Source organism: Leptonychotes weddellii, chromosome 16 (assembly GCF_054177405.1).
Source record: "Leptonychotes weddellii isolate Sample4059 chromosome 16, ASM5417740v2, whole genome shotgun sequence".
Lineage (NCBI taxonomy): Eukaryota > Metazoa > Chordata > Mammalia > Carnivora > Phocidae > Leptonychotes > Leptonychotes weddellii.
The window spans coordinates 37,931,489-37,955,011 of NC_138384.1; the positions used below are offsets into that span (position 1 = coordinate 37,931,489).

At 47.6% G+C, this 23,523-nt stretch overlaps 1 protein-coding gene and 1 non-coding gene across 2 annotated transcripts; both read right to left on the minus strand.

The window, feature by feature from the left end:
* Positions 1-634: 634 nt before the first annotated feature.
* Positions 635-738, minus strand: LOC145717725 (U6 spliceosomal RNA). The gene has a single exon (XR_014141122.1). It is a non-coding gene; the product is annotated as a U6 spliceosomal RNA (small nuclear RNA).
* Positions 739-5,779: 5,041 nt separating this feature from the next.
* On the minus strand, positions 5,780-23,359 carry NPHS1 (NPHS1 adhesion molecule, nephrin). Its single transcript, XM_006742846.2, has 29 exons — positions 23,302-23,359; positions 22,977-23,192; positions 22,771-22,893; positions 22,456-22,584; positions 21,874-21,955; positions 21,397-21,500; positions 21,081-21,208; positions 20,811-20,982; positions 20,470-20,627; positions 20,110-20,254; positions 19,876-20,000; positions 18,484-18,670; positions 18,180-18,309; positions 17,838-18,010; positions 17,295-17,435; positions 17,073-17,213; positions 16,196-16,317; positions 15,038-15,209; positions 14,783-14,939; positions 14,536-14,687; positions 13,050-13,161; positions 12,785-12,966; positions 11,201-11,257; positions 8,720-8,839; positions 8,551-8,575; positions 8,369-8,444; positions 8,106-8,199; positions 7,894-8,009; positions 5,780-5,911 (listed from the first exon to the last, which is right to left on the minus strand). Exons 1-29 carry the CDS (start codon positions 23,357-23,359, stop codon positions 5,780-5,782), a joined length of 3,729 nt encoding a protein of 1,242 aa, XP_006742909.2.
* Positions 23,360-23,523: the final 164 nt, after the last annotated feature.

Here is a 23,523-nt window from a genome sequence, read left to right on the forward strand (position 1 = left end):
CTCAGTTGGTTAAGCGACTGCCTTCGGCTCAGGTCACGATCCTGGAGTCCCTGGATCCAGTCCCGCATCGGGCTCCCTGCTCGGCAGGGAGTCTGCTTCTCCCTCTGACCCTCCCCCCTCTCATGTGCTTGCTCTCTCTCATTCTCTCTCTCAAATAAATAAATAAAATCTTAAAAAAAAAAAAAAAAGACCACTCTTGACTTCTAATGCCACAAATTAGTTTTGCCTGGGATCAAGCCCCACATCGGGCTCCTTGCTCAGCAAGGGAGCCTGGCTTCCCCCTCTCCCTCTGCCTGTGTGCTCTTTCTCTTGCTCACTCTATCTCTCAAATAAATAAATAAAATCTTTTAAAATAAAAAAAGAATCTGGGCGCCTGGGTGGCTCAGTCGTTAAGCGTCTGCCTTCGGCTCAGGTCACGATCCCAGGGTCCTGGGATCGAGCCCCGCATCGGGCTCCCTGCTCCGCGGGAAGCCTGCTTCTCCCTCTCACACTCCCCTTGCTTGTGTTCCCTCTCTCGCTGCCTCTCTCTCTGTCAAATAAATAAATAAAATCTTAAAAAAAAGAAATAAATATAAAAAAAAAAAGAATCTCCATTTTACTTTTTCATTAACTTATTTTTATTTTTTTATTTTTTTAAAATATGGAATACTTTTCAATTTGTGTGTCATCCGTGCTCGGGGGCCATGCTATCTTCTCTGTATTGTTCCAATTTTAGTATATATGCTGTGAAACAAACACTATTTTAATTTTCTTTTTTTTTTTTAAAAGATTTTTATTTATTTATTCATGAGAGACAGAGAGAGAGAGAGGCAGAGGGAGAAGCAGGCTCCCAAGGAGCAGAGAGCCCGACACGGGACTCGATTCCAGGACCCTGGGATCATGACCTGAGCCGAAGGCAGACGCTTAACCATCTGAGCCACCCAGGCGCCCTATTTTAATTTTCTTAAAAGTAAAAGAAATACTCTATTTTCTTTGAGTTTATTCTATAGTTCATTTTCTAGTTTTTTTTCTTTTTAAAAATTTTCCCCAAAACGAAACAGAATTTTTCCAACATTATTATTATTTTAAATTTTGTTAAGTTTTTAATTTTAATTCCAGTATAGTTAACATATAATGTTATATTAGTTTCAGGTGTACAATATAGTGATTCAACAATTTTGTACATTACTCAGTGCTCACCATGATAAGTGTGCTCTTGATCCCCTTCACCTATTTCATCCATACCCCACCCCCGGCTCCCCTCTGGTAACCATCAGTTTGTTCTCTATAGTTAAGAATCTGTTTCTTGGTTTGTCACTCTCTTTTTTTTCCCTTTTGTTCATTTGTTTTGTTTCTTACGTTCCACATACAAGTGAAATTATATGGTATTTAAAAAAAAGAAATCATATGGTATTTGTCTTTCTCTAACTGATTTATTTCGCTTAGCATTATATTCTCTAGCTCCATCCATGTTGTTGTAAATGGAAGATTTCATTTTTTTTTATGGCTGAATAATATTCTGTTGTGTGTTTATACCACATCTTCTTTATCCATCTATCTATCAGCGGACATTTGGGTTGCTTCCATAATTTGGCTATTGTAAATAACGCTGCAATAAACATAGGGGTGCATGTATCCCTTTGAATTAGTGTTTTTGCATTTTGGGGGTAAATACTCAGTAGTGCAATTACTGGATCATAGGGTAGTTCCATTTTTAAATTTCGGAGGAACCGCCATACTGTTTTCCACAGTGGCTGCGCCAGTTTGCATTCTCACCAACAGTGCAAGAAGGTTCCTTTCTTTCCACATCCTTGCCAACACTTATTGTTTCTTGTGTTTTTTATTTTAGCCATTCTGACAAGTGTGAGGTGATTCCTCATTGTCGTTTTGATTTGCATTTCCCTGATGATGAATGATGTTGAGCATCTTTTCGTGTGTTGGCCATCTGTATGTCTTCTTTGGAGAAATGTCATTTTCTAGTTTCTTAAGATAGTCACTTAGTTCATGACTCTGGAGCTTTCTTCTTTTCTAGTGTAAGTGTTAAAGGATATAAATTTTCTCCAAAACACTTCTTTTGATGTATTCAACAGATTTTGATAGGTAGTATCTTCATTTTTTTATCCAGTTCTTGATATTCTTTATTCTTCCTATGATTTCTTTTTCTTAATCCAACTTGGGCCAATTAGATTTGACCTGTCTGAAATTTGGAATAAAGGACTACATTTCAGAGTCAAGCAGCTGTGTGGTGTTGGGCTTCATGGTGCTTTAGAACGGGGGCAGCCAATTCCTCAACAAGCAATCATTATGGACAAGGAGGGAAGCTAAATACCTACAAGGAGAGAATGGAGGAAATCTGCTGAGGGATACAGACAAAGGATGAATGCACCAGTGCAAGATGAAAAGAACTGGATAGATTTATACAACCCATGAGACCCAGCTGCACTTCCTACTTTTGACTTCTATGACATTGTCATGCACCTTTACAATATATTTTTTAAATTTTAACCTAATTTCAGATATACAAATATATAGATTCAGATATAAGAATAGTACCAAGAATCCCAGTACACTTCACTCACATTCCCCAGCAGTCAACATTTTACCACATTTGTTTTATCCTTTTCTATCAGTGTGTATATACACTTTTTTCCCCTCAGCTGTTTGAGAGTAAACTGAAGAGACCACACCCTTTTACCCTAAATGCATAAGTGTACATTTTGTAAGAATAAGGCATTCTTTCACACAACCATAGTATAATAGAACTAACATTGATACAATATTGTTATCTAATCTACAATCCTTATCTAGTTTTGCCAATTGGCCCCATAATAGTCTTTATGGAAATTATGTGTTACCCTCAGTTCTGATGTCTCTTTAGTCTCCTTTAATCTGAAACAATTCCTCAGTGTTCTTTTTTTCTTTTTAAGATTTTTATTTATTTGAGAGAGAGAGTGAGAGAGATCACAAAAGGAGAGGGAGAGGGAGAAGCAGAGTCCCCGCTGAACAGGGAGCCCAGTCCCAGGACCCTGAGATCATGACCTGAGCCGAAGGCAGATGCTTAACCAACTGAGCCACCCAGGTGCCCCTCAGTGTTCTTTTTTTTTTTTTTTCCCAGTCTTCTTCTGTGTTGCATGACCTTGGCATATATGAAGATTACAGGCCAGTTATTTTATAGAATACCCTTCAATTCTTGGGGCACCTGGGTGGCTCAGTCGGTTAAGCGGCTGCCTTCGGCTCAGGTCATGATCCCAGGGTCCTGGGATCGAGCCCCACATCGGGCTCCCAGCTCTGTGGGAAGCCTGCTTCTCCCTCTCCCACTCCCCCTGCTTGTGTTCCCTCTCTCACTGTCTCTCTCTCTGTCAAATAAATAAATAAAATCTTAAAAAAAAAAAAGAATATCCTTCAATTCCTATCTGTCTTCCTCGTTATTAGATTCATATTATGCATTTTACTCCGGAATATCATTGACATTCTGTCATATCCTCAGTATTTCATACCAGGGGGCCTGTGATGCCATTTTGTCCCATGACTGGTAATGTTAACTTTGATCGTTTGGTTAGGGTGGCATCAATCATGTTTTCTCAACTATGAAATTATTATTTTCCGCTTAGTAACTAGTAAAACAAATGCTTTTTTAGCTCTACGTAAGCTTGAGTGAGTTTCTGCCCCTTGCAAATTATCCATCTTTTGTATCCATTAACTAAAGACCCCCATTCAAACTGGCTTAAGAAAGAGGGTAATTTATGGTTGCAACTAACTAAAGCCACCATTCAGATTGGCCTAAGGGGAAAGGGGAATTTATGGTCCTGAAGCAGCTCTAACTTCAGGCACATCTGGATCCAGGAGCTTGCTGTAATCAGGAACTTGTCTCATTCATAGTTATTTATGTAAATTAAAAGGGACTAGATTCTGGGCAGACAGAAGCAATAGATATTTGCTACCTTGATTCAAACAGTGGCAAAGAGAAAATAGGAAGTGCACGAAGAGATCCAACCACAGGATGGAGTTCTTTGGGGAGCCTTACCCAAGCTGTTCAAGTGGTACCCAGCAACCCAGATCCAAGAATATTAGCATATTCTCTTCCCTGGCCACAATGATTGGTTCAGGGATGGGCTTAAGACCCAAGCTGGGCTGAGGGAAAAACAGCCCCAGGACTTTCCAGAACTACCGGCCAAAGAGGCACCGGGGCTGCTGAGCTTGTGGAGTGCCAGCCTAGAGCTGTAAGGGGTCATCTTTCTTAAATGAAGAGTCTACCTGAGGGTGAAACCAACACAGAGAAAAGCAGAGCCAAGAGACATAGAAAAATAGACCCTTCCTGGCTTTGTTCCAATACTGGATCCAGCAGTGCTTGAAGCCAGCATTCCCCTGACATTGTCAGCTAGAACAGCCAATAAATTCACTTTCCTGCTTAACCAGTGTGGAAACAGAATGCTGTAGGTCTCTTCTTCGAAAAAGAAAAATACACAATTAGAAAAATTCTGCTTTTAGGAATCAAATCATCTTTTATTTTTAATTTTTATTTTTTTAAGATTTTATTTATTTGACAGAGAGAGAAAGACAGCTAGAGAGGAAACACAAGCAGGGGGAGTGGGAGAGGGAGAAGCAGCCTCCTGGCTGAGCAGGGAGCCCGATGCGGGGCCCGATCCCAGGACCCTGGGACCATGACCTGAGCCGAAGGCAGACGCCCAACGACTGAGCCACCCAGGCACCCCTCAAATCATCTTTTAAATTAAAGGGGAATTGTTTGGACCCCAGTGCATTTGTGTATTCAAGTGCTGTAGTGTAAAAGCTTATTTTAGTCTGCACTGATAAAAAAAAATAATATGTTGATGAGCATTTGAACCTACAGTTTTGATAATATGAGTAATCAAGTAGAAGTGGAGGCCTAAATGAAGATTATACTTAGCTATACTCTGTTCTCCATGAAAATAGGCTGACTTCTCAGTTTTTCTGCGATTCAATATAAACAACAAGAATTCTCTTGCTGGGCTGCTTTATTATGGAGACTGTTTTACAAATCACCCTTACTGAGGTATAATTTATGTACCATAAAATGCACCCATCATAAGTGTACAGTTCAGTGAGCTTTGACAAATCTATACTCCCATGAAACCACTGCCACAATCATGATATAGAACATTTCCTTCACCCCCAAATAGTTCTGTTGTGCCCTTTTGCAGTCAATTCCCTTCTCATGGCCCCAGGGGGCCCCATAATCCCCTTAGATTAGCTTTGCCTGCTTTAGAATTTCTATAAGTGAAATCATACAATATGTATTCTTTTGTGTCTGGCTGGTTTTATTGTCTTTTTGTTTTCTATAGTCTGTTTACGTTTACATGTGTGTCATAGTTTATACATCATATTTTAGATACCTGTGGAAAATAATAAAATAGGATATAACAGTGGTTCACAAATTCCACTTATTAGCCATTTCAGGTGTAGTTGAACTCAAAATGAACTATTTTTAATATGTCTTTTCCAACTTCTGAAAATTTTACTTTTTAAAAAGTATAAGGACCCTGGAAGAGGTTTTCATTATTGAGATGTCTTTTACAATTCACTGTTTCCCTTTGGAGAAGTTTAGTTTCTAAAGTCAGCTCCCAGAGCAGTCTTATTCATACAAGCCTTGTTGGCACCAGCTTGAATCATCTCCTGTCACTTACACACACCTCTCTTGAAAATAGTCCTGTCCCATTGTGTCTTATGGAGCTCACTTAACACGCTCAGCCCATGTTGGAATAAAAAGGGCCATTAGAATATTATGTCCTGCAGGTGTAGGAAAAGGGTGTTGAGAAGGCTCTCACACCAGATGTCCCCTCAGCTCAAAGGGTAGAAAATCAGGTTCCATAGGGTCCAAGTCTCCTGCCACCCGATCATAGATTCCTCTTGTATCCTCATATGTCTCCTCAGGCCAGCAGGGGTCACAGGGGCCCTGACAAGCAAAAGTGGAGTTAGAACCATAGAAAGATGCCCTATGGGTCATCATTACAGCTCTAGGAGGGATACACACTCCTACTCAACTTCCCAGAAAAAAAATGTTTTAGTTTCTAATTATGGGGAAAAAATCCAACATACACAAAGAGGAGAGCGATTATAATGAGCCTCCATCATGAACCTCCATGTACCCATCACCTAACTTCAACAATAGCAACCCTTAGTCAATCTTGATTTATCTATATCTCCATCTTTTCATCTCCTAACCTCACTAACTGGGTTATTTTTAAGCAAGTCTAAGATATCTCATGATTTCTGTCAGAAAAATAATTTAAATGTCAGAAATATGAAACTTTTAAAAGTGCATGATATAGAGAATTGGAGTGGAATGTGAGTCATGATTCTGTTAGCCTATAAATTTCTAAGTTTTCATCAAAATAGAAGACAAAAAAAGACCATGTAGAGTGGTTGTTACCGGAGATGTGCTTTCCTCTAGGATTGGGAGCAAATGGTGGTTTTAGCTCGGCAAACTTTAGAGCCGATTTGGCCATGGCCCAAATACAGCCTGCTGCTTGTTTTTGTACTGCCTGGGGCTAAGGATGATTTTACATATTTTAATTGATGGGAAAATATCAAAAGAAGAATATTTATGACATGTAAAAATTATATGAAGTTCAAATTTCAGTGTCCAAAAATAAAGTTTTACTGGAACTTAGCCACACTTGTTCATTTATGTATTGTCTGTGGCTGCTTTTATACTACAGAGGCAGAGCCGAGTAGTTTTGAAAAGGACAGCAAGCCCAAAGTTTTTACTATCTGGACCTTTACAGAAAAAGTGTGCCAATTGCCTCTGTGCTTTAGAGGGTACATATGGTTCAGCACCACGGACAGCATTTTAATGAACATGATTTCCACGCTGGTGAGAACAGTGCCCCATCTGGGACAAAGTTACAGAGGGAAATCCTTGGCCCAGAGGTGCCAGAGCATTAGCCAAGGCCACACGGAAAGTCAAGGGTTCTGTGCCACCTCCCTTACAGGAGGTGGGGGTAGTTGATAGTCAAAAGGGTCTGCTGTTCTTGCCTGCCCAGTCACCATCTTCACTTCCCTCTGGGCTCTCTGTTCCTCTCTCACTCAGTCCAGTGGGTGGCCCCTACTCTCTGATGCCACGGCTGGGCACCAGTCCAGACCTGTTCAATTAGCATAGTTTTTCCCCTGCCTTGGTGGTTCAGCAATAAGTATGTAACCAAAGCTAGACTAATAAAGTGTCAGCTCTGGGACTTTAGAGGTATTGGAAAAGAGACACTCTCTTTCTCTGAAGGTTACCAATCTAATAGGATACAAACCTGCATTTTCTGGGGACATCTCTAGGGAGGAAACTCTGGGTCCACCTGGGTGGGGCCTGAAGACTATTCTGTCCCTTGACTTTTCAATTAAGTGGGCCAAAAGTTTATTTCTCTATACCTCTCTGTTTAACCAGCATAGTGGAGAAGGCTAATTATCCAGTAGAATGCATAGCTTCCTTCTTCCATGGTAATAGAAGTATAGTGAAGCATATAGATGCCAAGCTGGACTATATTTCTCAGTCTCCTTCATAGTTAGGTGTGACCATGTGACTGTGTTCTCATCAGGGAATGAGTAGAGTGTACCATTTCTGGGCCTAGGCCATAATGCAGGGTTGTGCCTCCACCACACTCTCTTTTTCCCTCTCCCACCAGTTGAAACCCACAGTGAACTAGCCTATCTATGCAAACTTGAACAATGCACTAGAGGATGGCAGAGGAACACAATGGAAAGAACTTGAGTTCTGAAATAACCATCTGTAATAGGGTCACTCACCTCTGATTGCTATGTGAGAAGGAAATAGGATCGTAGCCAGGCCTTTGTGCTATGGCGTCTAGCTTACCCTAACTAACATAAACAGTAGGAGGTGGGTTTCTGGCTCTAGCCAGGAAAAACTTCTGCTGATACAAATCTCCTCACCATCGGTACTTCATCGTAGAGGGGTCCCCAGGCTCCAGGTGGGGCATACAGTCTTTCCATCTCATCATACAGGTGTCCAGGAAAAGCCATATCCTCCTCTTCAAGATGTGTGAAACCTGGAGTTGGAGTGGAAGGAAGGGATGATCAGGGCACCTGTCCAGATGTCAGGGGTATCTATGAGCAGAGGGAGCTCTGATGTGGTCACGACTCACCTCCGGGATAAGACACCTCCTCCAGTGTTGGTGGCAGCTGGGGGCTGAAGTTCTTCATGGAGTGGTAATATGGTTCTACATCCGTTGTGCTAACCTGTCAACACCCCGCCCCCCCCCGCAAAAAAACAAAAACAAAAACAAAATCTTTTCTATCCTCTGGCTCCATAGTTCCCAGAAAGGACACTGATTAACCTGAAGTTAATGACAGAATTTTAGTCTGCCAGTTCCCTGTCAGCAGAGTTTCCGGGAGCACCCCCACTCACCGTGGAGCTTTGAGTGTCTCTGTCTCCAGTCCACTGGCTGTCCTCATACTCATTCTTGACTCGGTCCTCCTCCGACCTTCCAGGACAGAGGTAGGGAGGGCATCTTGGTGTTGACTCAGACACCTCTCATCCCCAAACCTCCTTCCTCAGAGCCTTTCTTACAGAAAAATATTCCCACTTACCCTGCTTCTGTCTTCTCTGTGATGCCTGAGGGAAGTAGGGAGAAAGGGATCAGAGACACCCCTTCTCTGACCAGACAGGCCCTAGGAGACTTTCAATATGGAGCAGCCCCAGGGCTCCCTGTCACCCTTGGGCCTCCATCCCCGCAGGGGAAGAATGGTCTCTCCTCACCTTTAGCAAGATGCCTCAGTCTCCGCTGCCAGAGGAATCCCCCAACACAGGAGATGTTAGAAAGCAGCAAAAGACCCCCAGCAGCAAACAGCACAGGCAGCAGGGGCAGCCCTGTGGGTTCTAGGGGAAGAAGGTACCCCTCAGTGAACCCAAAACAACTGGCTCTAGGCCCAGAGCAGCATTCTCTGAGAAAGCCCATTTCTGACTAAGCATAGCCCCTCTTCCTAGGTCAGGGAAGCAGATGGGCAGGGATTTCCAGGTCCACTCCTTCTTGCCACCTCAGGGCAGGTGGCTCCTTTCTCAAGTCAAGCCACTAACAGAGGGTCCTACCTGAGCCCTGTGGTGTAGACTCAGGTGGTAGCTCCAGCTGGGCATTCAAGACCTCTTCCCATGTATTCAGCCTTGCCCACCAACCACAGACCCTGGTATTGGACCCTCCAGCCACACAAACCACTGGAGCTGTCTCCAGAATCACTGAGGCAGAGCCAAACCCCTAAGCCTTGGAAGACTCCCAATGTCTGTCCTTAAATGTCCTTTCTGCTCAACTGATTTTCTTCTCAAATGACTTCCTCTTTTTTTTATTTTTAAGATTTTATTTATTTGACAGGTGAGAGAGCACAAGCAGGGTGAAGGGGCAGAGGGAGAGGGAGAAGCAGACTCCCCACCGAGAAGAATGCCCAGTGCGGGGCTCAATCCCAGGACTCCAGTATTATGACCCCAGCTGAAGGCAGACGCCCAACAGACTGAGCCACCCAGGCACCCCAAATGACTTCCTCTTCACACAAACTTCCATTCCAGGTAATATCGGAGTCCTTTGCTATATCTCTAAGGACAAGACTAAATCCCTCTAAGTAAGCATCTGCTCAGCATCTATCTCCCCATCTTCTGCTAACAGCACTCATTTTCCTTTGAGGAAATAGCCACTCCCTCACTCTTAGGCTGTATGTTCCCACAGATCTCCATGGAGGACATGTGGACCTCCCTGGCCGATAAGAGCACCCATCCCTCTTTCCACAGTGACCAGTTCAGACCCATCCAGCATTTGACCCGAGGTAGACTTTTGCCAGAACATTTAGGACACTCCTCTGCTGGCTGCTGAGAAGTGGAACAAAGCTGGAGGTATGTGGAGGGGGGCAGGTACTTCTTTGCCCTCTTGATGAAAGAACCTGAGAAGGAAGCCATCAGAGATGAAGGCAAAGTTGAGAGAGAGAAATAGGTCCTTCGTGAAAATCATGAGCACCTATTGAAGTTTTCAACTTCACAAGACAAGCAATTCTTTTTACTGCCCACAACAGCTGAATTTCTGTCACTTGCAACCTTCTTCTCAGGTTTTGAAGGGGGATTGTTAGCAAAATGGTCATAATTCCCCCCCTGTAACTACACTCTTGAGTAGTCCCCTTCCACACTGACTCAGAGTTGAGACATGTCACTTGCTTCAGCCCATGAGACAATATCAAGTGTGACAGAATCAGAAGCTCGAAAGTGCTTGGCTGGTCCTGCTGCTCTTGGGACTCCTGTGACCACCTCTGTGTGAACAAGTCAAGGAGAGGGAGAGACATGTGGCCCAGTTATCTCCATTGTCCCAACCAAAAACCAGATTGTCAGATATGTGAGGAGGAGCCCATCCTAGATCAACCAGTCCCAGGAGGGCCTCCAGCTGCCTGTAGCCCAGACCAGAACTGTTCAGCCACTCAGAATCAATAGAAACAATGGTTGTTGCTATAAGTGCCCATGTTTGAAGTGGTTTATTTTGCATCAAAAGCCAACTGATATGGGGGCACCTGGGTGGTGCAGTCAGTTAAGCATCTGACTCTTGGTTTCAGCTCAGGTGCTGATCTCAGGGTCGTGAGATCAATCACCGTGTGGGGCTCCATGGGGGCCCATGTCCAGGCCTGTCTCAGCCCCGTGTGGGGTTCTGCCTTAGGCCCCCACCTCCGGCTCCACTTTAGTGGGGAATCTGCTTAAGAGTCTCTGATTCTAGGGGCGCCTGGGTGGCTCAGATGGTTAAGCGTCTGTCTTCGGCTCAGGTCATGATCCCAGGGTCCTGGGATCGAGTGCTGCATCGGGCTCCCTGCTAGGCGGGGAGCCTGCTTCTCCCTCTGCCTCTGCCTCTCTCTCTCTCTCTCTGACTCTCATGAATAAATAAATAAAACATTAAAAAAAAAAAAAGAGTCTCTGATTCTCCCTCTCCCCCGCGCGCTCTCTCTGTCTCTAATATAAATAAATGAATCTTTAAAAAAAAAAAAGCCAACTGATACAGGCTCTGCACAGGGCATGGAATCAGCTAATTCTTTCAGAATTAAACTGAATTAGGCAGAGAGAAAATGTGTCACATCCAAGAAAGAGCAAGAGCTTAGGATGTGCATAGGGGCAGAGCTAAGTCTTAAGGGGCTGTGGCCACAAAACAGAGGTGGTGGGGTTGGAAACCAGAAGGCTCTATTCTCAGGGGAGAGAGGGATATTCAAGGGATTAAAAACTTACCTGCAGGCTGCTCTGTGGGCAGCTGGTAGTCAGGTTCTCCAGAAGGCTGGTCTAGACCTGGAGGGTGGATATAGAGGTTGTGAATTAACACCAAGAATCTGGGTAAGCCTTAAATATTTTTGCGGTTTCCTATTAAGCTTTTCAACCCATTGTGAGGAACTGATTTATGGCTTCTCAGGAATATTTCAAATAGAGCTGCAAATTGCTGATAGTAATGGCAATACTATTAATAGCCATTCTAATGCCAGTAATAATAGTAATGATGATAATTATTATTGTTGTTGATGAGTGCTTTATGGTATGGAAGGTCCTTTTAACCCATATTATCAGTGTTGGAGGGTTAACCAAAAAAATGATGGGCGCTCAGAATGACTTAATAGAGGTATTAGTTCTAGAGCAAGCAAAGTGAGGTACAAAGTACTTTATGCTTTAGTACTTGGAAGACTAATGGGGGAAAGAAGAGGAGGAATGGGAGAAGTTCCTTACTTCCATAGGGAAGAAGGCTGCTCTGTCAGGAAGGGAGAGACGGAGCTTTAATGGGGCAAAGTAAATAGAAGTTGAGCAGGGGGCATTTCTCTAAATCAGTATTTACATAGCACTTCCTTTATACAGATCCCTGTTCTAAGCACTTCAAGTAAATTAATTTAATCCTCACAACTGTCTGAGAGAGACCTTACTTTCAGTAACAGGCACAGAGATCTGAGATACCTTATTTTTAGACCCTGAGGCTCAAAAATGTTAAGTAACTTGCCCAAGGTCTCACGACTGGGAAGTGGCAGAGCTGGGACCTGAATCCAAGCTTGTCTAAATGAGGCTCTGTGTGATGAGCCGCTACACTACCGTGCCTGCCAGAGTCCAGCATTCTCAGTAGTCATATGAAGGAATTTGTCCCTTTCATCAAAGTTGCTGAATTTATTGGCATCAAGTTGCCCATATTATTCCCTAACTTCCCCTTAATGTCTGTAGGGTTAGTAGTAATGCCTCCTGTCATTCCTGATATGGATGTAGTTGTGTCTTCTCTCTTTTTTGCCTTGATTCGCTTTATAAAGGTTATTGACCTTTTCAAAGCAGCAGCTTTTGGTTTCATTGATTTTTCTCTATGGTTTTTCTGTTTTCTAGTTCATTGATTTTTGCTCTATTATTTCCTTCCTTCTGTTTACTTTGGGTTTAATTTGCTCTTCTTTTTCTAATTTCTTAAGATGTGGAAACTAAGCATCAATCTGAAGCCTTTTTTAAAATCTAAATGAGTACTTAATATTGTAAATATCCTGCTCACACTGCTTTAGCTGCACCCCACAATTTCCATGTTTTCTTTCCATTCAATACAAACGTTTTTCTAATTTCCCTTGTGTCATTAATCACATTCAGACAGAATAGTGGCTAAAAACTGGTTCCTGGAGTTCATCTGCCTGAGTTCCAGTCTCATCTCTACCTCCTTCTAGCTGTGTGAACTTCAACAGTTTGCTTAGCCTCTCTGGTCTTCAGTTTCTTCATCTATAAAAAGGGAATAATATCTACTTCGCTCTATCACCCCATAAATCCCCTGAGGAGCTCTGCAACCTGCTCAAGATTGTCCCTTCCCACCTGGGGTAGTGATAGGGATCTGGGACCCCTTGTGAGTTAGTCCGCTGTCCCCCAGGGCATTGCTGGCCAGCAGCCAGACTCTGTATCGTGTAGAGGGCTGCAGCCCAGTCAGTGTGAAGGTGGTGGCTTCAGGTGGTAGGACATCCACGTAGAAGAACCCTGGTGTCCCCAGTGCCTCATATCTGCATGAGAGGGAGGGCAGTCATTCAGGGAGGTGTCCCAGCCCTGTTGGCTGCCATCCCTTCCTGCCCTGACAGGGACCCACCTGATTTGGAACCTCTGTGGCAAACCCCCATCAAAGCCAGGTTTCCATTCCAACCCCACCGAATACGGAGTCATGCTCACAACCTTTAATCCTGATGGGGGATCCGGGCGACCTTTGAGGAAAAGGATGAGGGGAGTAGTCAGAGGATACAGAAGGGTTCTAGAAGATTCCTTCCAGGTTTTTCTAAGAATGATTTTAAATATATAGTTGATTCTCGTGAGTAGTGGTGGTTATGTCCTATAACATTGCTATGAACACTGAATTACAGAACATCAAATCATTGCTTCTGGGGGAATGCAGTTAGATGCCTGTGAACCTCCTGTCACAACATTTTCATCAACCAATCAGTACATGACCTTGTTTTTTCTGTTTCTGTTTCAAAACACCTTATTTAATGTATCTTATTGATTCATTAACATTGAACTCACAGCCAACAGTGTTATAATTTGTGTTTGAATGAAGCTTATCCAACAGAAGTGTTTTCTCCCTATCCTTAGGAACTCCAGACAGCACGTCAGCACCATGGCTAGGGGCCACTTTAAATAACAAAATCACTAACAAAAAGCACAAAAGTGCAAAAAATATGGGACTAAATAGGCTGCAAAGAGGACATTTCCTTATAGTATGAAAGCTGAAACAAGAAAGCATAGTGTCACCTTGTTCTACCCCAACTGAGAATGTGCTCATTGGGTGACTCAATTTTTTTACCTGCTCTGTACACGTTCCTGAATGACCAAGAAAGCAGCATGAGTATTGATTTCGAGGTTACAAATAAATTTTAGCAAGTAGGCAAATTTGCAAATAGAGTTGGCAAATATGAGCATTGGCTGTGTATGACATATGTTCCTTGCATGGATTTTTTGGTGCCTATGTCACATTCATTCCTTGTTTCTTCTGGTTGCAGAGCCCTGAGTATCCTTTGGAAAACCATTCATCCACATTCTCAGGCCAGGTGCTTCTGATGGAAATGACTCCACTCCTTGTAGGAGAGATCTATGACCGAGCCAAGCCAACCAGGGTGTCGCCTTCCCTGACCACAAGTTTGGTTCAGAGGTGGGATGAGAGCTGAGTAGAGCCAATGAATCGTAAGTCTAGTACTTTCATACCACTGTTAGGAAGAGAAAAAATTCCATTTCCCCTGGGAAGTCTAACAGCCTCTATGAGGAGCCTTAGAATAAAGCCAACACAGAGAAAAGCAGACCTGAGAGTCAGAGAGTTCTTGATGACAGCCGAACCTGTCATCAGCAACTCCTGACTTTCTACTTTGCAATTACTTGGGCCAGTAATTCCCCCCCTTCTTTTCCTTGCTGTGGATTTCCCTGAAGATCCAGTCTCCATTAGGATTTTCAGGGCAGGCAGAAACTCCATCCCTGCTCATAAACACTTCTCAGGTTTTGGGAACACTGCCATTCTGGGCCAACCAGAGACTTGAGGATTGACCCAGAGAGCATCCTCCCAACACCATCACAGCCCACTCCCACCATACTGATGCTGACGAGTTGAATGTTGGTGTGATCTGAGCCAAGGGGGTTGGTGGCTGTGCACGTGAAGAGGGCGTAATCCTGGGCTGCAGACACGTTGGCAATGGTCAGGAGACTGCTGTGGACCCCACCCTGGTGGTATGTGTGCTCTGTGTACCTGGGGAGGAGGTGTGGCAGGAATTCAGGAAAGGTAACTGGGGTTGGGGGACCAAAGTTGGGACTAGAGTGCTGCCTGGCTAGGTCTTGACTCACCTGGGATCCTGGAGATCCAGAGGGACTCCATTTTTAGTCCAAGTGAACACGATGTTGGGGACGCCTCGGGCACGACAGTGGAGGGTGGCAGAACTGGTGCTATCTCCAGCTGCAGCCACCTTAGTTAGGGGAGTGGGGTGCTCCACCTGGGGGGCAACTAAGAGGAGTTGTTGGTCAACATGAGGTATGTGGAAGGACATGAGAGATGTGAGTTTAGTGGCAGGCCTTAAAATCAGGAGTTTGGGTGTTACTCACATCTGACAACAAGTCGGACCAGTCCTCGGGCTGGAGGTGCCACTCCATTGTCCACAATGCACTGGTAAGCACCAGCCTGGGCTAGTTTGGCATGGTGAATTCGAAGACGCCCTGTGGCTCCCTTTGACATCTTCTCCATGTCATCCAGGCTCTGGTCCTCCTCCTCTTCTCCCTTGAGGCACAAGATACATGAGATGGCCCCCAAGTCTGGCCCCAGTCCCATTATCCCCCAAACTGGGTCTCTCCTGTAGCTTTATTCTCCCAGACACAGTCACCCTCCACAGATCTAGCAAAGAAAAAATTCCCCCATCCATCTATCCATTCCCTGAGTCATCCATCCATCTATCCATGCATCCAATCATTTATTCTTGGGCCCATCCATTCATCCACCAATCCAGAAAACTATTCACCCATCCATTTATCCAGTCATTCATGCTCAGAACGATCTATCTACCCATCCACCTATCTTTTTAACCATCCATCTCTGCATCAATTTATTCATTTATCTATCCATCTACCTCTCCTTCATCCATTTGTGCATTCACCCGTTCATTCATCTTCCTTCTACCCATCCACCTATCCACCCTTCCATCTCTCCACCCATCTACCCCTTCTGTTTACTCATACCTGCACATACCCATAAATACATGGAGCTGTTCATCAATTCATCCAACTACCTGTTCATCCATCTCCCCATCTCTCCATTGACCCATGCACTCATCCATCCATCCATCTATCCATCCATTCATCCATCATTCTTCCACAGACATCTTTCCACTAATGGTGTATTTATTCATCCATCTACCCTCTAATCTAATCAATTTATCTATTCATTTCTCTCATTCAACCATTTAGTCACTCATCTATTCATCATTTATCCATGTATTCACTTGTCTGTTTGTCCATCTGTTCTTTCGTCCATTTATTCATCCATCCACCTACCTATCCATCCACCTGCCCGCCCACTCACTTGATTACGTATCCACTCATGCACCCATCCATCTTCCATTCAGCAGTTAGTTAGCTCTTGGAGGATGTCCCAACAAGTATGTAGTTATATAAGATCATATAGCTGTGATCCCTCCTCCCAAGGAGCTCACAGTCAAGAAACCACATCCCCCAGCCCCTACCTCCATTTACCAAAGGTCGGATCCTTACCAGCCTCTCCCAGTTGAACATCCCTGGAAGGATGGGATTGGCATCAACAGTGCAGACTATGTCCACAGAACCCCCAATATTCACCTCAGTTGGGTCCTGGAGAGCTCGGATAGTGGGAGCATCTGGGGGAAACAAGGGGTTGGGGAAGGCATTTGTGCCCATACAGATGATGATGGGAGAAGGCCCCAGGTGGGAGAGGTGTCTTAGAGGTGCTCAGGAAAGTTACAGGTATGAACAGGTATGATACATTCTGCCCTTTATGCAGAGCACATGGAGTAAAGTTCTCAGGGTTAGTGAGGCATTCCCCACCTCTACTGTATTGTGCCTCTGTGGTGACAAGAATAGGCCTGGTGGACTTCCAGGATTGTATGGAAGTGGATCTTCCACAGTGGGCTTGGCTTCCTACTTTTTTTTTTGAGAGAGAGAGAGCTCCTGTACACGTGCATGTGTGCAGAGGTAGAGGGAGAGAGAGAATCTTAAGCCGGCTCCACCCTGAGCACAGAGGAGCCAGGGCTCAATCTCAGGACCCTGAGATCATGATCTGAGCTGAAATCAAAAGTCAAGACGCTCCACCAACTGAGCCACCCAGGCGCCCCAAGGCTTCTTGATGAGAGTAACTCCCATGTAGGTGGCTCCCTGTCTGAGCAGATTCCATGTAGGGTCTCTCTAGTGGGCAGGGTTCCCAAAGTGGAAGTGACTCCATCACAGTGGAGGCTCCCAGAGTGGGAGGCTTTCAGGATGGGGGAACGTCCCAGGGTGGGCAGAGCTTCCACAATAGGAGACTCCACAGTGGGCAAGATTCCCTGAGTGGGTGTGGTTGCGGGGGGGCGGGGCTCCCAGAACTCCCTAGTTTCCTAGGGTGATGACGGGGGCTCACAGTGTACATCCAGCCGCACTAGAGTTTCAGCAGTGCCCTCTGAGTTCTGGCAATGCAGCTGATAGAGGCCATCGTCAGCGCGGGTCACATTCCATAGCTGCAGGGCTCCACCAGACAGGATGCGATGCCGAGGGCCGCCAGCTGGGGGAGGTCGGGGTGAGGAGCCTGCCAGACCCTCGAGTCTGGGAGACCTGCACCCCTCTCTGTGACCACTCCACGCACCTGGGCTGAGGCGGTAGCCGCGGAAGGTCCAGTTGAAGGCCTCCGGGGCAGGGTTGGCAGATACAGACACGGGCAGCAGTGCCTCACCCTGCTCCACGGCAGTCACCACAAGCACCTGCTCCCCTAGGAACTCTGGAGGGTCTGTGGAAGGGGCGCCACCCGGAGTCAAGACTGTTGTTAAGGTTGGGGTCTGGGAAGGATTTGAGATCAGGTACTGGTATAAGGGTTAAAGTTGGAGTCATGACTAGATTTAAGGTTGTGGACAAGGTAACAAGTTCAGAGCTGAGCTCGGCAATTAGGTTCAGGATAGAGGTTAGGATCTAGTTTAGGAAAAGGGTAAAGGCCAGAGGCAGGTTAAAAGATGGAGAGAGGGTTCAGGAGGGTTCACAGTCAGGGGTTACAATAGAGGGAGGATAGGAGTTGGTGTAGAGCCAGGGGTCAAGGATAAAGTTTCAAGCTTTAGAATGGATATAAAGGACAGTGTCAAGGTGAAGACCTAGGTAGTATAGGGTCAGGAGGGAATCCCAGCGGGGTTCCACATACACAGCACATTGAGGCGGTAGAAGGCGCTCATGGTTTCCCGGAGCTCAGGGCTGTGGGCTCGGCAGGTCACTTGGTGGCCATGGTCTCGGGATGACATTCTCAGAAGGACGCTCCTGGCTGCTGCAGAGCCTTTGAATGGGGCACTACGGGGTGGTGTGGCCACGCTTTCCAGCCTGTGGCCCACGCAGGGGTGGTAGGGTCAGTTCAGGGCTAGCTCAGGGATGGAACCAGAGCCAGAGGGGTACTAGGTACAGGGCAGGACACCAGGGGTGGGGGTGGGGGGCTCAAATTGTAAGGGGCGTGACCAGAACCAGAGAGTGGAGGGGCCACTGGCACTCTCACCTCTCCCCCTCCTTGTCCCACGACAAGTTGACAGGAGGGTTGCTGCTAACGCTGATGCAAGTCAAGTTTAATGCATCCCCTGGGCGCAGAGCCGTCGCATTGGCCAGGATCGTCACGTTTGTTGGGGGAACTTCAAGAACGGGTCAGAAGAGCGAGGCTCAGAGCCTACTTCCGCTTTGCCTAGACCCCAGGCTCTGCCACACGCCTCCTGGCTCTCCATATCCACTGTCCCCCAGCCTGGCTCTGGCTTAGTTCCCCACCACCACCAAGCCCTGCCCCAGGCCCTGGCCGAGTGCGCCCTCACACTGCACCACAAGCTGCGTGGATGCGCTGAGCTGACCCGCCTTGCACGTGAACTTGGCCTGGTTGTCTGATGGACCCATGATCAGTACAAGCTCTCGGGAGAACGTGCTCCCTGACTTCTCCAGACTTCCCAGCTGCACCCGCCGCGGCTCCTGGGGTGGCCGCGGTTCCGTTACCATCCGGGAGTCCTGAGGGCAAAGACTGACTGGGGGGGACCATGTAGCCCTGCCATTTCCCCCCCACCCCTGAAACAGCCCATTGGGTTGGCTGCCGCCAGCACAGATAAAGCCGTCATGTGATGAGGAAAAAGGGTCCTCCTTACCCTGGCACCCAGCTAAGTTAGAGGAATGAGGACTGGAATCGAGCACTCCCACCCAGAGTCTCTCCCGCCTACCTGGGGCCGCAGAGCCCCCCAGTTTTGCCGTGGGATCTGGCCTCCAGTCCCACGCCCCACCCCTCCGCCCCGCCTCCTCGGCTCTCTGGAGGCCAGCAATGGTTGGTGCCCCCTGCCGACCCTCAGCCCCACTCCTCAAAATCCATTCCAGCTACACTTAGCAAACAACACATGTCAGGAAAGTCCCATGGAATCCCCAAGCCTTTCCCAGAATTTCTTCATTTTTTCCTATCCTTAGTTCTTTTTCTTAAAATTCCCACTTTCCCCAAAGATTTCCTTTGATCGTTCCCTTAATTCCATTGTCTTTCCACAGATTTCTGAATCGTCCCCCAATATTCTCTTATTACACTAGACTTTTACTAGAATCCTTTCTTTGCCCAAATTCTTGGCATTTTCCCAGAATTCCATCCAATTAAATTTCATTCCTATAATTCCTAGTCTTTCCCCCAGAATTTTCACTAGCCCCCCAACTCCCCAGGATTTTCTCAGAATTCTGTCAGAATTTCTTTTAATTTTAATGGAATTTCACTTTCTTACCTCCAAATCCTATGAACGCAATTTAATATTAATAGATTTTCAAATGTTCTGTGGAATAACTAGTCTCTCCCCCAAATTTCTAGCCTTTGCCCATCATTGTCCTTGCACGTGGAATTCTTAGTCTTTCCGTAAAATCCCTGCCATTTCATCTGAATCCCTAAGATTTCACCAGAATATCCTTTACTTTAAATGAAACTAATTGCCTTTTCTCTAGAATTCCCTGTCCTCATCTAGAATTCCTTCTTTTCCTAGAATTCTCGCTGTTTTCCCAGAATTTTTCGAGGATTCCATTTCATCCTCATGGTATTTGTGTCTTTTCCAATTCCCTACCAAAACTCAAACTCTCCAGTATTTTTCAAGAAATTCACGTTTTTCCAACATTTCCCAAGACTCTGGAGGAGAGAAAGGGCTCCATCTCCCCCCATTTCTGGCCACCCCCATAAGCCCTTGTTTGGCACCAACCTTGAGCCAGGTAAGAGAGGGGTCTGGGTTGCCCCCAATGGCCAAACACAGGAGCCTCACTTGAGTCCCAGCCCGGAGCCGTTTTCCCTCTGGGGGGCCCTCTATCCACAACTTCTGGGCAGGATCTGTGAGGAAAGCCAGGAAGAGTGGCTTTTCTCTCTGGGCTGGGCCTGAGGGTGCGGGTGGGGAGTCTCAAAGGGATGGGACACCCCTGGGCAAAGGGTGGGGGCTCACATTTCACATTCAGGGTGAGTGACTTCTTGAAAGTCTCCTTGGCAAAGGCCTCACTAAAGGCCTCACATGTGAGAGTCAGACCATTGTCCTCTCGCCGGACCAGGAACGTCAGGTTGGACAAGGAGACGTGGCCACCGTGCAGGCCCTGCCAAGGAGCAAGCTTTAGACTTGGCAACGAGAGCACTCCCATCCCCGGTACCCGATGTCTGGGTTCCCCCCAGACCCTAGCAGGGACGTGGAAAGCATCTCCACCCCCTCCTCTGTGAGGCCCAGGCCGCCAGGCCGGTCCTCTCCCAGATCCAGGAGTCATGACCCCGGCTCCCTCCTCCCTCAGACCCAGGAGCCTGGCCACTGCCTCACATCCATGACCATCTCTTCTGTAGGCACCAGCTGCCGCCAACCCAGCCACCATCGTAACAGGACCCGTGGGCGACTGGACTTGGTGATGCAGGAGAGTGTAACGTTCTTGTTCTCAGACTGGGATGCAGATCCCAAGATGGTAATGGCACTGGGGGGAACTGCAGGGACGACGGACAGAGGAGAGACACGAAACTAGGCTGGATGCATCACAGACCGGCCCCGACAAGGGACTGGGGACAGATGACAAGGTCTTTGGCATCAGACAGGCATGATTTGGGGGCACAAACAGATGGTTCTCTGGGGCACGGACTGACAGATGGGCAGCTAGCATCAGGACTCACAGGTGACCTGCAGCGTGACCCCGCGTTCCTGGATCCCTGTAGATACGCTGTTGTGGGCCTCACAGCTGAGCCTCGCCCCATGGTCTTCCGGTCGCACAATCATCACTAGCGTGCTTCGGGCCACTGCCTCAGCATGCTCTGTGCCCCACGCTGTGGACATGGACTGGCCATTCTGGAGACAGAGCCAGAGCCAGAGCTGGGCTGGCTCAGGGCCAGCTCCCCTCCACCCGCCGCTTCCCCTTCCACCCCCATGCCGGGCTCTGCCCTCACCTTCAGCCACTGCAGTGTGGCTGGCGGATTCCCCCCTCGGGCCACACACAGCAGCTCCAAGCTCTGTCCTGCCCGCACATGCCCCTCGTCCAGGCCTGGCCACTCAATGACAGGGGGTCCTGGGGGGACTGGGAAGCAGCAGTCGCTCAGTGGGCCTGGAGAGCCCATCCATTCTTTCCAGGCCCCACAACCTGCCTCTGAACCGCCGTGTTTCTCCTTGAGAACCTGAACCTTCCATAATCCCTGAACTCCCCCAGGACCCCCAATTCCTGCTTCCCATCTCCCATGCCCACATCTGACTTGGTTCCCCACTTACACAGAACATTCATGGTGACTGAGACCCGGATGGGAGTGTCCAAGGCTGGGCTGGACCCCTCACAGACCAGGAGCTGCCCATTATCTGAGCTCTGGGGTGTCACCCTGGGGTGGAAGTTGGGGTTCTAGAGTCAGAGTCATCATCTGAAATTTGGGGAGTCAGGGTGAAGAGGTGGGGATCCCAGGTTCCCACATCTGGTCTTCTAAGTCTCTCTGCTGATATCTTCTAGGATCTAGAGTTCCATGGAAGAGATCTGGGGGGAGGTCAGCAGTGAAAATTGGGATCCCAGAGGCCCACACCAGGCCAAAATCCTTGTACTTGATACTCTGGAACTAGGGTTCCCATGAAGATGTTTTGGAGGGTTGGGGAGAAGAATTAGGTCCCAGATGTTCATGCCTGATTCTAGTCTCCATGCTTAGAGTTTTCACAGAGAAATTTGGGGGTCACGCTGAGGGGAGGGCATCCCAAATTTCATACCTGGCTGTGGCCTCTGTGGTGAAGAGTTTCTCCTGGGACCCCGCATTTACATTAGCAGAGATGTCAGAAATTGTTTGTCCACCTTGAGGCAACAAGAGGGCTAGAGGGATGCCAGGTTCCCCACAAGGCAGATCCTGGGGAGAATGGCCTGGAAATCCTCAGGGTGGACATGGTGCCCCCTCCCTCCTGGTTCTGGAGGAAAAGCTCCAGCTCGGTTCCTCCACACATTCAGGCCTCCCTGAATCCTGGAGGTCATGGGCCTCACCCCTGCCCTTACCACCTCACTGGGTTGTGTCACCCACCACCATAACCCAGCTTCTTGCTTCTGTACCAAAGATGACACCCATATCTCCATCTGGAGCCTCAACCTTTTCCCTGAGTCCCAGACTGGCAGTCCTGCCATCACTTTGGTGCCTTTCCCTGGATGTTTCCTCCCATTCACAGAGTCTCACACTGGCTTCAACATCTCCCCAAGTCTGTTCCTGCATCCCCCTCACTCAGGAATGTCCTATTTTCTGGGACCTCTAGGAGGACACACCCCTTCCCCACTCCAGGGGCTCCCGCCAGTTCATCCACACTCACTCTGGAAGAAGGTGATGTCAGGTGCTGGCTTTGCATCCCCAGATACACAGCTGACCACGTACTCTTGCCCCGCTACCCACGTGACTGTGCTCCCTGCTTCGGGGGTCAGCTGAAGCACCTTGGGGGGCACTGGTGAGAAAAGGTCTGGGGTGAGCTGCCACCACTGAGAAAAATATGAGGATATGGGTTTGGCATCTCGTTGCTCATCAGATGTGCAGTCCCGGGCCTGAGACTGGGGGCTTGGAATCCCGGGCCCTGGGGTAGGAGAGGGCTGGAAATCTGGACTCCTGTGTCCTGGGGGTCTCTCACCCATACCCAGGATGGAGAGGATCACTCTGGGAGACACAAGCTCAGGGCCTGTCTCTGAGCGGCCGACCTGGCACTCATACTCTGCATCGTCACTCAGGTCACACGCTTCAATATGCAGGTGGAATTCACCTGCAGGCGAGACCAGGGGTCCCAGGTCAGGACCCCAGGCAGCCCCTGCTCGTGGTTCAGCGTCTTAGGTCCCGATCCCTTACCTCTAGTAGGGTCCCCTTCCAGGCGGTACCTCGGGAAGCTGGAGATCCTAGGATCCGGGCCCAGGAGTAGCCCATCCTTGGCCCATTGGACCACACTGCCAGGGGCGCTGACCCCACACTGCAGCTCAGCAGTGGCCCCCTCCACCACCGTCAAGTTTTCAGGCAGAGCCCAGAAGCCTCGCGGGGCTAAGGCAGGGAGCGGCAACTGGGCCAGGCCTGGGGACACAGGGGTGTCAGCAGGAGAGGGCAGAGGGTCTGTCTGGAGAACATGAATGGGAAATGAGGGCCGCTTGGTGCTGGGTCACAAGGCCAGGATCCCACTCACCTGCTGTCAGCAGCCCCATGAGGAGCAGGGGAGCCCTGATGGGGGTCCTCAGAGCCATCCTGGGTCCTCTGCCTGTGACTCCCGCAGTGTCCACTGCCTGCCTCCTCTCTCTGTTTCCGTCTTTCGCTGGGTCCCTCTCCCTATGTCTCTGGCTTTTCTTATTGTCTCTCTTCATCCATTTGTCTCCTTCTCTTTCTCTGTTTTCCTCTCTTCCCATGAGTC

What these genes read in the sequence shown, in the direction of transcription:
- NPHS1 (XM_006742846.2), bottom strand. Translation starts at nt 23,359, where the DNA reads ATGGCTCTGAGGACCCCCATCAGGGCTCCCCTGCTCCTCATGGGGCTG. An exon ending in CCACACTGCAGTGGCTGAAG is followed by an intron (nt 20,983 to 21,080) that starts GTGAGGGCAGAG and finishes CTCTGTCTCCAG; the next exon opens with AATGGCCAGTCCATGTCCAC. An exon ending in AGTGCGGCTGGATGTACACT is followed by an intron (nt 16,318 to 17,072) that starts GTGAGCCCCCGT and finishes TGTTTCCCCCAG; the next exon opens with ATGCTCCCACTATCCGAGCT.